Source organism: Daphnia magna, linkage group LG5 (assembly GCF_020631705.1).
Source record: "Daphnia magna isolate NIES linkage group LG5, ASM2063170v1.1, whole genome shotgun sequence".
Classification (NCBI taxonomy): domain Eukaryota; kingdom Metazoa; phylum Arthropoda; class Branchiopoda; order Diplostraca; family Daphniidae; genus Daphnia; species Daphnia magna.
Genome location: NC_059186.1, coordinates 8,336,693 through 8,351,359, shown reverse-complemented (window position 1 = coordinate 8,351,359; position 14,667 = coordinate 8,336,693). Strand labels below are relative to the sequence as shown.

General features: G+C 42.2%; 2 protein-coding genes and 1 pseudogene across 2 annotated transcripts; 2 read left to right on the top strand and 1 right to left on the bottom strand.

Moving 5' to 3' along the window:
- The first annotated feature begins 164 nt into the window (after window positions 1-164).
- On the top strand, window positions 165-2,883 carry LOC116922824 (aldehyde dehydrogenase, mitochondrial). Its single transcript, XM_045173769.1, has 13 exons — window positions 165-322; window positions 385-548; window positions 623-727; window positions 788-928; window positions 992-1,185; window positions 1,246-1,298; window positions 1,359-1,510; window positions 1,570-1,605; window positions 1,670-1,819; window positions 1,885-1,892; window positions 1,969-2,263; window positions 2,332-2,489; window positions 2,596-2,883. The coding sequence occupies exons 2-13, from the start codon at window positions 414-416 to the stop codon at window positions 2,741-2,743; spliced, it is 1,575 nt and encodes a 524-aa protein (XP_045029704.1). The 5' UTR covers window positions 165-322; window positions 385-413; the 3' UTR covers window positions 2,744-2,883.
- Window positions 2,884-4,508: 1,625 nt separating this feature from the next.
- On the bottom strand, window positions 4,509-9,552 carry LOC116922931 (motor neuron and pancreas homeobox protein 1). The gene is made up of 2 exons (XM_032929417.2): window positions 8,856-9,552; window positions 4,509-5,948 (listed from the first exon to the last, which is right to left on the bottom strand). The coding sequence occupies exons 1-2, from the start codon at window positions 9,550-9,552 to the stop codon at window positions 5,413-5,415; spliced, it is 1,233 nt and encodes a 410-aa protein (XP_032785308.2). The 3' UTR covers window positions 4,509-5,412.
- LOC116923053 lies at window positions 9,435-13,216 on the top strand (annotated as a pseudogene).
- The last annotated feature ends 1,451 nt before the right edge of the window (window positions 13,217-14,667 follow it).

The following is a 14,667-nucleotide window of genomic DNA, read 5'->3' as shown; positions in this document are numbered from 1 at the left end:
AAGGCCAACGCTCTTCTACTTCAATTTCCCCCCCATTTCGCCTACCGGTTTGGAGGCTCATTGTCCCTTGACTGGTCAAAGGAGAAATAGGACTGTTCAAAATGTGTCTAAAAAGCAGTCCTATTTCTCTCAGTCCTATCCCTACAGGAGAAATAGGACTGAAAATTTCCAGTCCTATTTCGTTTCGGTCCTTTTTCACCGCCAATCCAAAAAGAAAGTGTCGACATTTCTGTTGTAAACGTCGCTAGATGTCTCGTCGGAAGATGTGTTGTGGCCAATTCTCACTTTGGCTCTGTCTTTGAACTTCAAGGTTGCATTTCAGGTAATACGCACCTGTTTTATTATCTTTAAATCTTTTTCATTCATTTTTTGTATAAAATTAAGGTATTCTTGTTCGTGACCCTTCGTTCGCCATGATACGCTTACTCCATAAAGCTGCCAATGTCAAGTGCAATATCAATAGTTTGGTAACAAGATGCATGTCTGGGGCGGCTCCATCTTCAGCACTGCCATCACCCCAGACAAATCCTGAAATATTATATCACGGCGTAAGTTTTACAATGTCTGTCAATCCTAGGTTCATATTTTATGTGTTTTATGCAATGTTGTTAACTGTTTTTAGATCTTTATAAACAATGAGTGGCATAATGCTGCTTCTGGAAAGACTTTTCCTGTTTATAATCCTTCAACAGGTGAGGCTATTGCAAATGTACAAGCTGCTGAAAAGGTAAACACCGAAACTAGTAACTCGTAGTAAACAGATGATTAAACTAATGTTACGATTTAGGAAGATGTGAATAAGGCTGTGAAAGCTGCTCAAAAGGCATTCAAGTTGGGCTCAACATGGAGAACTATGAATGCTTCCCAACGAGGTAACCTTTTGAATCGTTTGGCAGATCTTATGGAAAGAGACCGTGTCTATTTGGCGGTAAGATCATGATTATCTTGAGAATCTCCATGCGATACCTGATGGTTGTTTGATTTCTTGAAGAGCTTGGAAACCCTGAATAATGGGAAACCTTACAGTGCAGCATATGTTGCAGATTTGGAACTTAGTATTAAATGTCTGCGTTATTATGCTGGATGGGCCGACAAAGTCCAAGGAAAAACAATTCCAGTTGACGGATCCTTCTTTGCATACACTCGCCACGAACCTGTTGGAGTTTGCGGCCAAATCATTCCATGGTAAAAACAATATCCCTTTCTGAATGCAAGAAAGAATTTAAAAAAATTTACCTCATGCAGGAATTTCCCGTTGTTGATGCAAGCATGGAAGTTGGGCCCAGCTCTAGCAACGGGTTAGAAGTCAAGTTTATGTCACCATGCTAATTTATCTTACTGAATGTTTGGAATTACAGGAAACACTGTCGTCATGAAACCAGCCGAACAAACCCCACTTACTGCCCTTTATGTCGCCGAGCTAATCAAAGAGGCTGGGTTTCCGCCAGGAGTAGTCAACATTGTACCTGGCTACGGACCCACAGCTGGAGCTGCTATCGCCTCTCACATGGTAAATGATTCTCCATAAACGTTGGATGGCAAAACTCATATCTTCTTTTCATTCTTTAGGGTGTTGACAAAGTAGCTTTCACTGGATCCACCGAGGTAAATTGTACTTTAAATCATTGTACAAATTTGAGAATTATAATTTAAATGGTTTTGCATGTAGATTGGACATTTGGTCATGACTGCAGCAGCTCAATCAAACTTGAAGCGCGTTACTCTAGAGCTTGGTGGCAAATCTCCCAACATTATTTTCAAGGATTGCGATCTCGATCATGCCGTGGAAACAGCACACTTTGGACTCTTCTTTAATCAGGTAAAACGTACTCACATTGTCGCTTCGGAATTTTGAAGTAACTCTTGTCTTTTTGCTGATTACAGGGCCAATGGTAAGTGCAAAGGAGTAAAAAAGAAAAAGAGAGAGAAATTGAATTCATCTTCTGTCTTCATATTTTTTTTTCTCAGCTGTTGCGCCGGCTCTCGAATTTTTGTGGAAGACGCCATTTATGATGAGTTTGTCGCTCGCAGCGTAGAGCGTGCCAAGAAAAGAAATGTGGGCAACCCATTCGACCTGAACGTCGAACAAGGACCTCAAGTGGATGAAGATCAGTTTAAAAAGATCCTGGCTCTCATTAAGACTGGCAAAAAAGAAGGCGCTAAACTTTTAACTGGCGGTCAACGATACGGAGATCGCGGCTACTTCATTCAACCGACCGTGTTTGCTGATGTCACCGATGACATGACGATCGCCAGGGAAGAGGTAGTGAATTTTACAACGAAGCGCAACCATTGTTCTTGATTGATAATGAGCTGTCCGATTACGTTTAGATCTTTGGGCCAGTGCAACAAATTTTGAAATTCAGTTCGATGGAGGAAATCGTTGAACGCGCCAACAAAACCATTTACGGCCTGGCAGCCGCCGTCTTCACCAAGGATTTGGACAAGGCCATGTATCTATCGCAAGGACTCCGCGCCGGAACAGTCTGGTAGCGTAAAAACGAATACCTATTCCCTGTTTCATCTAAATGGTACGTACTAAACACTTTCTTTTTTCTTGTCTTTTTTTGTTTTGTTGCGCGTTCGGCCAATCAGGATCAACTGTTACGACGTTCTGGAAGCGCAAACGCCTTTCGGTGGCTTTAAAATGTCGGGCATCGGCCGTGAACTGGGTGAATATGGTCTGCAAGCGTACACGGAGGTCAAAAGCGTCATTGTGAAAGTGCCACAGAAAAATAGTTAAACTATTTTTGATGTTAAATGGTCGAAATGTTTCCACTTTGTGGAGTGAACGAGATCTTAAATTGTTTTTCTGTTTTAACTGTTACCTTGCTTGGGTGAAATTGTTTCGGGTCTGTCAGCAATATATCTCTTATTATTGGATAGGCTGAAAAGATCTTTGTTTGTAGCAAGTGTGTACGGGGTAGTGGGTGGAGGGGAGTCGAACTGGTAATGAATCGAAATCAAAGGGACAATGAATGGGCTGGGCGGAGGTAATCAATGATTCCGGGGGGAACGATTGGAGTGAATGGATAGCCACCGTTTGGCCAGCTGGACCATAAATGAAAAAGACGGACAGTATATACTCGTGCGTTTCTGTGTCTGTAACTAGGCGGGGATGTGTGCGAGAAAAAGAGGTTGAATTTCCCCCGGCTTGACGGCCAGTGTCTATGTGTGACCAGCCACGGTTGATGGCTCTCATTAGGAGGTGAAGAGTGTTAATTAGCTGCGCATTTCCTCACGTCGCTCCTTTGGAGATGGGCCAATTAGAGGCGACATCGCTCCGAGGGTCAAACTCTGTTCTCTAGCCAATTCTTCCTCCCTTATTTCTTCGTCTCTGGAGGCCTAAAAGTTCTGATGAAAACTCATCTCGAATGATCCATTTCCCCCCTTTCTTCCATGACGTGCATCCGCACGCTATCCACATACCAATCAGCGATTGCGATTCACAATTACCCCGTCGTGAACTCTTTTTTCTTTTCTTTCTACTTTCACATCCAACTGTAGGCGCCGAACATCTCGGTCGTCCGGGCCCCCGAGTCGGGCGGTAAACTTGACCGATGGAATCATAACTTATCCGAGTTTTACTATTCATCTCGAAAAGAGAGGCAGAGTCGACACCGTCGACGTCCAACTGGCCCCCCCCCCCATCCCCCAACGCCTCCTTCCTCCCCAAACTCTTCCAACCCAAAGTATATCTTTTGAAGCAAATTCTACGACTCCATCGGGACTAAAGCGTCTGCGTGTTTCCCAATGAGTGCGTCTACGGATTGGCTCTTAATTAAAAGTTTTTCCCGGAGGCTCGTGGCTTTCCTTTTTCCTTCTTCTTCTTGTCTCGGCGCTGGCTAATGAAAAAGAGAAAGGGCACAAATTCTATACGAACTATACAGGGGGAATTTTTATAAGTGAGCAACAATAAAAGCCTCTCTGGTGACTTTTGGTCACGTTGGACATATCTTTCTTCTTCTTCTTCTCTCTTCACTTGATGATATCCGACGACCGGCTATGCAATTCATCCGCCGTAATCGACCATAGCGCCAGTGATCATGACCGTAGAGATGTAATATTTGCTAGTGTTTTTTTTTTTTTTATTCTTTCCCCCCCTCTATCTAGTCACGAATTGTCTCTGAAAAATCCCGCGACTGGCCAATAGGATTATTTGTTTTAATTCCCCCTCCGGCTCTCTCTCTCTCTCTCTCTTTTTGGTCTTTTGTGATACGACAACGACGATGGATGGCGACAGTTATGCGGTGAGGTCAGAATGCGAGCACTCTGATACTACGGATATGATTATATGCCGTTGCAAAGGGGGGTGGAGGAGGACTAGCTTGTTCGGTCAATCTACTCGATGGACATACTACTGTACAAGAAATGTAGTAACCTACTACAACTATACTATTACTGCTGCGTGCTCGACGATCTCTTTGAGGCGATTTTCACATGGCCGGCGATCTGAAACCATTAGCATGATGAAATCTGGCGAGTGAAAAAGGGTGTCGGAAGACCGATCACGAATGAAATGATGTATTGACATGTACACACAGCCATGAACAAACAAAAAAAAAATATATTTGAAGATAAAAAAAAACGGAGAACAGTGGACGAAAAGAGGGAACGCACATGTGATCTTTAAAGAAAAGGAATAGAAAACAGCGTTAAAAAAAAAAAATCGGGAAAAAGATCGTTTCAACAAATTGCAGTCATATTCTGTACAGCACACGAGTTTGAGAATTATATATCCTTTGTCGAAGGATTACACGAACGATTTTTTGTTTTTTGTGTTTTCGAATAACTCAGAAAATTGCACATTCAAATTCAAATGGAGAAACTAGAAAATAGAGTGGGAGAAAGCCGTGGCTTATTTGGTTCCAAATTGGTTATATAGATGTACATAAAAGAAAGGAGAGATATCTGCTCTTGAAAAAAAGAAAAGAGAGAGAGATGTTGAATAGAAAGATGGAGAGAGCCAATAAGACAAAGTGGGATCCGCCCCTCCACGCAGACGCCACAGAGCGCCGACAATCGTTTGTCATCAAGCGTTATTCCAGTCGACGATTTACAACGGCTTGTTTTGTTGCCGTTTTCGTTATGTGGTTTCTGTTGTTATTATATTTTTTTTTTGTGTGTGTGAGTGTGTTCTCGGGAGGGACCTTCTGACAGGGCAGATTTTCCGCTCGGTAGCCTATATGACCGATGATGTCTGTCCGCATCCATTGTCTGCGTTAAATCATTCGAGAGCCGAGAGGGGAAAGAATAAAGAACAAAACAAAACCACACACAAAAAAAAAAAAAATGGGAAAGAAGAGATGGGTCGCAACAGTCGCCTTGTCGGGCAATCAACTAAAAATCTGCGTTTAACATGTCGGTCCATTAATGGTTTGCTGGTGAATTGCTAATAAAAAGATGGTATAATCATGGGTAATAGGGTCGGTACATGCTGGCGTCGCTTCCAATTAAAGCCGGAGGAGGAGGAGGACGGATCATGATCTGGTGATCGTCCTGGTCGACATTGACCTCTTCTTCCTCTTCTTCTTCGCTGTCTTCCATGTCTTGATCATCGCTGCTCAGGTCGATATCTTTGTTGCTTAACTGCACCGATTGATGCGCGTCGGATTTATTGACCAAGGTCGAAATGCCTCCGCTCGAACTCGTTCGCGATTTGTGGTTATTGTTGTTGCTCTCTCCGCCGTTCTTGTGCTGACTTCCGGAACGCAGTTCCTGCTGAGCTTTTTTACTCCGTTTCCACTTCATGCGCCGATTCTGGAACCAGATTTTCACCTGCGTTTCCGTCAGCATCAACGATGTGGCCACTTCGAATCGCTTCGGTCTCGATAGATATTTGTTCTGCCGGAACTGGTTCTCCAGTTCCAGCAATTGCTGGCTCGTGAAAGCCGTTCGCGGCCTTCGTGTTTTGCCCAGCAATGCAGCCGTCGTTGCTGCTGCGCTACCTATTTTCAATAATCAAATCCAATTCCTTATATTGCTGTTTCAACTCATTTAGCCAACACTGATTGAAACTATTTAAACATTGATTGTATTTGTTTGTGTCTACTCTTGAATCTGCGTGTTTGTTTTTGTTTTTTTTCCAACTATGGGGGGGGGGGGAGTAGCTTGTACGAATTCTTATCAGGCCGTTGTTCTTTTGCCATGTCCATGCCCCTTCCGTGCCGGCCAGGGTGTTGGGTCTTTCTCGACCATAAGATAAGATAATCACCTCTGATTATGATGATCCCTCTTGTTATGCGTTTTAAAAGCTAACTGGATAACTCCGATGAGGGGGTGGAAAGCGGGGGGGGGGGGGCTATAGGAAGGGCCGACAACCGTTAATGACCGCGACCTTTGCCTATTCGAGAAAGTGCCACCGGCTTCACCGTAGAGGAGGTACAGGTCGTCGTTCTTGACTAGTACGTGACAGAAACACAAGAACTGATATCGTCTAGTGGTGATTTACAGTCTTGTTGACTTTAAACACAAGAGAGAACCCCTCCCGTTTACTCTCTTGTCCGTCGGCAAGGAATCGCTGGAGAAGAGAGAAACTATATTTTCCTTTCTGAGAATGTTTTTTTTTTTTTAAAGAAAATTGGATGTCATTCAACTGCGTTGATTTATTCATTACATTCGAGTAGCGTTCTTGTGGAAATAGAGACCCAACATATGAATATATATTTTTTAAGATTGCAATGTGTATGTGCGGATGCTGATAGAAAATAGTGAGCAAGTAAATGGGGGGCATTGTAGTTTTTTTTTTAAAAGCACCTGTCGAGTGTTGATCTAGCGCCCATTTTTGTCCCCCGAAAATACGAAGAGAAATGGAGGGGCGGGATCACAGGTGTGCATACATTGCTGCTGAGTTGCGCCAAAAAAAAAAAAGCAGCACTTGAGCACGCGTAATCATTTCTATTGACCTATGCCGGAGAAGAAGGAAAAAAAAAAAAAATGTCATCTCATGCCCAAATGTCGTCGTCGAGTCTCAATCACGCACGCAACGGCTCACAAATTTGGGGAGTTGTATTGACTTTGTGCCGCCCCAAAAGCGACGTAACCTCTCTCCTGATAAGGCTATTATCTTCTCATTTCTGATGACCATAAAATCCACCAACATATTGTGTGGACTCACCGTTACACACGGCGCGCTGATTGCTCATTATACACATAGTTACCTGCTACACATATTGTTTAGCGTGTAGGCACATGCGCTTGGCGGTAGCCAGACGATAACGAACGCTTTCGTGTTTGATGGTTTTTTTGTTTCCTGTTTTTATCTCTCGAAGGATAATGAATATTAGCTTCTAATCTTATTGAATTGCTCCGCAAACAAACCAAATACGTGTCTAACGAGATCCATAATCATTTTTACTTTCCGGATGACTAAATACCGAATTAATGCGTTTTTATTAGTTTATAAGTGTCGCATTCCGCTGCTTTTTATTGTCGCAATTGATCCGTTGTAAAATTCTCGTTATTTTATCTGCTGTAATGTTCACTAATGGGCCATTTCGACTCGACAGAAAGTATCAAAACGCACTTTTGTGCATTTTAAATCGGAGATATAGAGTAGACGTGCCTTCGTAACAATGTAATTCTAAATTCACTTTTCCTTTGTGTACAAAGTCACAACAAATCGATTGATTTCAATAAGCCGGATTCCGGACTGTCCGGCCCATTTTGACCCCGAATGGATAGGCCTACCAGATTGTATTAAAAGAAAAACTCCATTTAAAATCATTTGACGGTCAAGAGTGCGGAAAATTTTTTTGATGAACTTTCCTTTTATTGTATACATCGCTACGCTGTGTGAATTGGCTTTTTCGAGCTGGAAGGAAAGGGGGGGAGAATAATGTGCGCTTGCCTATGAATGTCCGCATTATCAGCTAGTTTTTATTCAATGCTCGCGAGCTGCGCTTGTAGATGTATACATTACACTTTAATGCTCCGGTTGAACGGCCAAAACCGATTACCGTATACACCCCTGTGAAAAACGTTGGTGACAATAGCGTTGATCGAAAAAGAGAGTCACGACACAAACGCGAGCCAAACTGCAGGTCAGCCGGCAGCAGATGGCCCCTCCAGTCAGTTCAGCACCCCCCTCTCTTTAACCATATTGAGCCTATTACACGCTACTATTGACATTATATTCACCCCCTTATGCTTCTTTATTCTCTGCATTTAGTACTGGAGGGTGGCTTTAGATTGCCCTCCCTCCGATACTAGTTGCCACCATTTAGCGCTAATGAAATTATCATATCAATCGACCACAGCAACATGCTTCGGTCGTCGCATTTTTGCCACCAACCCATTTGATATAAGACTGAGATCGTGCAACGATCCATTTGAATCCCGACGACCCCCCCCTCCCGGTCTTGCTGTATGTCACATGCTCTCTCTCCTTAGTACATGGCGGATATGTCATTAGCTTGCCTCGTTTATTCGCCAAATTGATTTCAAGGCAAGATTGACGATCGTATCGAATGAACTCTGCTTTTTATCGACAGTTTGACAAACCTTTGAGCGCGGTCCATTATCAAAAAAGAAAAAAAAAGGGGGAAGGAGGAAAGTAGTTCAAACTCGATGTGTGTTATGTTCAAACAACACCTGCTTATCCGTTCCAGGGCGACAATTCTATCACCCCTTACTACAACCCTTTTATTTATTTATTTATTTTTCCCCTATTCCGGTTGCTGCTGATGGTTATCAATACAAGGCCGATAACCAACTTGATTGCTTGAGTCAACTTGATCTTTTAAACATGCCGTACGTATTTTTCAAAAAAATTTACGCTTATAGTTTTTCACTCAACTTAAAACACTAAATTTTTGCTCTCTTTTTTTGTTTTACTTAAATTTGAAAATGCTAACCTGAGAGATCTGCACCGAAACGGTGGTAGAGGACACCGGCCCTGGCCAACCATTCGAGATGGGCAGAATGGAACTGATGGGCTGTCGGTGAGGAAGCGGCGACGGCCGCGGCTGCCGCAGCCGCTGCGGCGTGAAGAGCTGCCGCCGGACTGGTGAATAACGGGCCTGGATAATTGGCCAGACTTGTACTGCCACTGGATGCTGTCGTCGACGATGACGAAGAAGTCAAGACGCTAATGTTAGTGGTCGGAACTGTCTGACTGCCGGACGACGTCGGTGGGCCGTAAATCATGCGAGCCATTGAATGAGGTTGAGTCCAACATGAAATGTTGGGTTGCTGGACAATTTGCTGGCCACCATCTCGCTCATTGGCTGTGATGGGGCCGTCTTCTTTATTTGTGCTGCTGCCGCTACTCTGACGGCCGTCCGTCTCTTTCTCACCGTCGGCCGGCATGGAGTCACTTGTTTTGTTGGTTGCAGATTCAACCGATGTTTCGAACGAAGGGTAGTGATGGTGATGAAGCCCGCCAAAGAGATTCGAACGGAACCGAAGGGATTCACCGTAACTGCTGACGATGAGCTGTTGATGTGCTGCTGCCTGACCAGCCGCAGATGGTATAGAATCACTACTGGGAAGTTTGTCCTGTGCCAATAACGAATCGATGCAAAATGACGTCTTGCTCTTGCCGGACGCCATATTTGATTGCTGGTGATGACCGGTAAAAACAAACGAAAATTTGAAATGCAAATCCGTTCAACTTTTATTTTGTCCTGTTTGTGTGATAAAAACTTTTATTTTTGTATATATGTTTGTTTGTTTTTTTCAGTTATCCGCTGGCCTTGTGAAAAGTATAGCGGTCAGAACTGAGGGTAAAGGACGACTGGGCCTGGAACCATCACCTTTCGGGAAAGAGTATATACATCCTGGAACCGAAACGCATACATTTCGTTGTTCGTTCAATGAGCGAAAGGAGGGTTAAAGGTGGGGGTGTGGGAGAAGGACAACACAGAAGAACAGAGGGCGGAGTCTCGACCCACTAGTCATGACGGCCAGCCAGTAGAATGATAAAGCTTTGTCTCCCTTCTCTCCAATCCGGAGTGGCACTCGATCCGAATGGGAGTGGCTTAAAGGCTACAGCCGCACGAGAGCTGTTCCTTTCACCGGATTGATCTCTCATCTCGGTGTGTACGTAATTTCCTCTTTTATGTGTTTTTTTTTTTTTTTTTGCTTTTCATTTCCATGACTCCAATCACCACTTTTCTCAAATGATAGCTGTAATTTTTCAACATCATTTTTTTTTTTTAACCAGGGCACGAGACAGTGTAGTATTGAATAGTGGCTGACGTCCGGCTTTTATAACTTGTTCTTTATCTGCGTCGGTGGAGGTTAACCAGATGCATGAACAAGCTTGCATTCACTTGCATTATGCTAATGAAATGGGTTAGACATCAGCGAAGAAGTTGATTGAACCAACTTGGTTTGAGATCGAGCAAACCGGCAGCCGGACAAACGGGCGACACATGTCGCGACAACAAAGGAGCCAAACATGCCAACTTCTCTCGCGTTTAATGACCGCGTCTCTTAGCCCGGGCTAAAAAGAATGTCTTGCTCCTTGGCGTCGGATATAGGCCATCATAAAACACTATGCTGCCGGGCCAACTGATGATGGCCCTGTAACTTTCGTTTTGTATAGCGCCAGCGCGTTGAGTGGATTTGAAACGAAAAGACTTGAGGTGTTTGCTTAACCAAAAAAAGGAAAAAAAGAAAAAGAAAAAAGGGAAGGTGGGGAGGGAGGGAGGGAGGAAGAAGAAGTGGAGGTTAAACGAGGGACTGGATTTTTCGTCCGGCTCGTGTTTGCTTAGCGTCGGATAAAACGCGGCTAACGAGAGCTAACGAGGTTGGCAGAGCAAGCTCTTTTGCCGACGAGGCCTTGATTCGATTAGACGCCATTTGGTCTCGTCACCTAACAGCATTAAGACTCGTTCCATAAAATCCAAAAAGGATTTGTATATTCCGTCCCTTTTCTTTCTATTTTTCCCCTTTTGTTTTGTCTGCTGATGCTACTGCAGTTTCAGCATTGCGTTCAAAGTTGTGTGTTTATCCAATAGCAGTGATGCAGACTTTTTGCGTCCCCTTGTGCTGCTCTATTGCTGGTGGTGCGGAGAAGGACGCTTTTGGACGCTTTAGGGACGAGCTACGAGGTCTAATCCGATTGTGCGACTACTCTCTGTTGTATAGTCGGTCGTCATCGTTGTCGGACGCTCGGAATAATAATCAAGTCAACAGTGGCCACCGGCGTGTTGCTGCTGTGCTTTGCTCTTCTCTCCTTTTCCGCTCTAAAGTATCATCGAAGACATCGGGACACACACACACATACACACACAAAAAGTGAATTGGATTACTCTCGCTTTTAAACGCAGCATCGAGGATTACATTAAAGCCTCCTTTTCGCTCTCGTGGATCGCCAACTTCGACGGGGGACCTCATGGCTGCTGGAGAACTTTCAATTGGCTAGAATCAACACAGCTAGATGACACAGATGGCTTCACGGCAAACGTGTTTCCTAGTGGCTCATATCAGCCCTGATTGGCCAAGGAAGCGTCCAAGGAAGCGTCCGTTGACTCTTCAGGGATCATTTTAGCCTTTTGATTAAATTTTTAGATTTTTTTCACCCTTGTTTCATTCATAGTTTACAGAAACAAGCATCACAACCATCTTACCTTTTACACGGTCCAATATTTCTCTTTAATGTAACAGCTTTCGTGCAGAGTTAAGTCACGTCCTGGACCGCAATTAATTATTGCAGAACAAACTTCTCCTTTTTCTTTCAAAACATATGCATTTCTTTGGTTAACGAAGCCGTATGGTAGCAACCAGTAATTTGGCGAGAATGCGAAACATGTTATGCATGCAGGTAATTATATGACTTAAATATTAATCCTTGTCAATATTTGTGAATGCTACTGAAATGAAACAAAGTTTTGACAAACAGATTTTTTTTTTCATTTTATATCGACGTGGAACTCGATTTAGTGATGCGATTTAAAGCTCCATAGAGCCCTAAGATATGGCAAGTGGATTGAGCCACATAAATGCAGCTGATGAAATAATGGTAATTATTTACGTAATTGAGTTTTTTTTATCTAATAATTCCTGAAATATCGAAACGAAGCAAATGCTAAGCCATAAGCCCGACGTTTTGTACAAAAAATGAGGCCTGTTTAGGGTTTTGCTAAAATATAACTACAGCAAACTGCAGGATTTCGATTTAAAATTAAACGAGGATCGAGAAAATTTATTTCGTTTTCATGTGAAATTTAAAGTTTTTGAGTTACTTGAATTCAAAGTTGTTGAGCTAAAACCACTTTGATTCCGTTTTGTTAAAAAATCTACGAGAGAATGTGAAAATTAATTACATTTTTGATTAAGCGTTTAAATTTGCCTTTAGCGGTAGCTAGGTTTCATCGAATTCCAAGCCAAAACTGGTAAAGAAAAAACAGATGTTGTAGTGAGTGAAGAGTAAAAGACGACACTCAAAGAGCTCGAAAATGATAGGTCTACGTGTATACGTATTGACTTTCATTATATAGACAAAAACAAAATCCACATCGAAAACGAATTTTCTTGGTTTCCGTCTGCCTCTGCAAACTACAACAACCGAAGGACGAAGGTTTTTATATGAAATGCAGCAGAAATGGATCAGTTAACATAGTTAATTGAACCTTTGATTGGATTGGCAAAAGAAGAACAGCTGACTGTCACAGGTGTGAGATTTACCAGGCAGAATTTCCATCAACTCAGCATTCGGTACCAATCTCTTTTATAATTTTAGATGACATCCTGTACGTCACATTAATTAAAATTTTAAATCCTTTTAATAGATCAACATATCTGCGAGCAAGGATCAGCTTCGGGACATTGAGGCCTCAGTAAATACAACGAGCCCATATTCACGTTGTAGCACAAAACTTGTACAACGTGATTCTTCACGAACATCTATTTAGTATGGAATGCTTGACAGGCAAATGATACACTTACTTCCCATAAATATCAATTATCTGCTTTATTTTCATTTTTACTTTCTAAAGGATGGTGTAAAAGATGTCAAATGCGAGACATGTGGAAAAGGCCTGACAGAATGTGTAGGCTGTTTTGGTTATGTAGATTGCAATTTTAGATTTCTCATGTTGGTTATTTCAAGGTAGTAATAACAGTGCTGCAAACAATTTTCAAAACATGCTCATCTGTTCTTCTTAGGGACCGAGCTGGGGAAAATTTACAGACAAAAATTGAGGAACCAAAGACTCCTTATCTGACTAAGGAAGCATTGAGGAATGAAATCCATGAAGTGTGCAAAAATTTACTTGTTGTCCCCAATGCAATGATCTCAATGTATGGTAAAAAAAGTGTGGCAAATTCCACTGGTGAGATCATTCCGTTTGTTTATTGAGACAATGATTTGGACCCCACCTACATGAAAGCCAAAGATCACCCTGTGGATTTTCAAAGAGCTCGTGATCATATCAAAGCAGCCCCCCTTCTGCTAATGAAGATCTGTTAGATTACATCGAATTACAACAAGCTTTTAGTACAGTTATGGAAATGATCCCTTTAAATCGTGTGGAGTTGACTACAAACATGAACTTAGGTGATCTACTGCTTTTTATCAATCGATAAAGTCATTTTAATGGAATTATTTGGCATTTACAGAATTTTGGTGGAGGATCGAGTCAAACGAATCCGGAAGGTGCGGGAGCGTTACAAGTCGCAAGGTAGGCAAACGTTTACGGTAGAAAAACTCTTGGGGTCCATTACCGTTGGTCTACTAACGGAGTTCTGCGAAAAAGACAAATATCATTGGGCTAAAATTAAACCGGATATAACAGCATTCGTTTATAGTTCTATCAAAGCTCTGAGGCCATTTAAGGCCTCAGAGAACCATTTAAGATTCTACTTGTCATACCTAGGAACGACTGTCTGTTTGCGCTCAGAGCATTGGCGAACCGGGCATTCAAATGCCGCTAAAGAGTTTTTACTTCGCTGGTATGGCATCGATGAACAACACAGGAGGATCATAGGTATTAAAGGAAGGTATGAAGGAGGTTAACATGATATTGAAACTTAAGACTTTATTTCCCTGCAACTTTCAGGTTTCAGGAATTCATTACCAACTCAAAGGCCACAGTACAACTGTCTGTACCAAAGTAAACTGACGCTTTTCTGCCTTTTTAAATAATATAATAAAACTTGTTTTTTTTATTTTTTTGTTATCTAGGCCAACGTCTGTGAAGGAGATTCAGTATACAATGGAAAGTCATGGCATGAGTGTAGATCGTCTTCATGACGCTTTGTTATCCGATTTGATGAGTTGTGGTGAAATCTTTGGCATCACCAAAAACGTGTTGACTTAAATGAAGAAATCCGTTTTGCTGTTGGCGTCGAAAAAAGCGTACAATAGGTACTGAATAAGTTCACATAAAAATTTTTCGATGTGATGATCATTTGCAGTCTGTTCGCTCTTTCAGAAGCTCCTGCCAGAACTTTTACAAGAATATGCCTAACGACGAATTAATGTATCATGTAAGCTATATAAATAAGAATTTTTATGCTTATCGATATTCTTTTTTATTAATATAGATTAAGCATAACAGTGGATCTGACAAAATTTATGGTTGGGACAAGATAACGAAGAAATCAGAATGATAGGAAGCACGAATTGGAATTTCCATATTTTAATCTCATTTCCGTGTGTGACGGTATTCATTATTTAAAAAGTTGAAGTGCATATCTGGGCTCCCTTCTTTTCTGCAG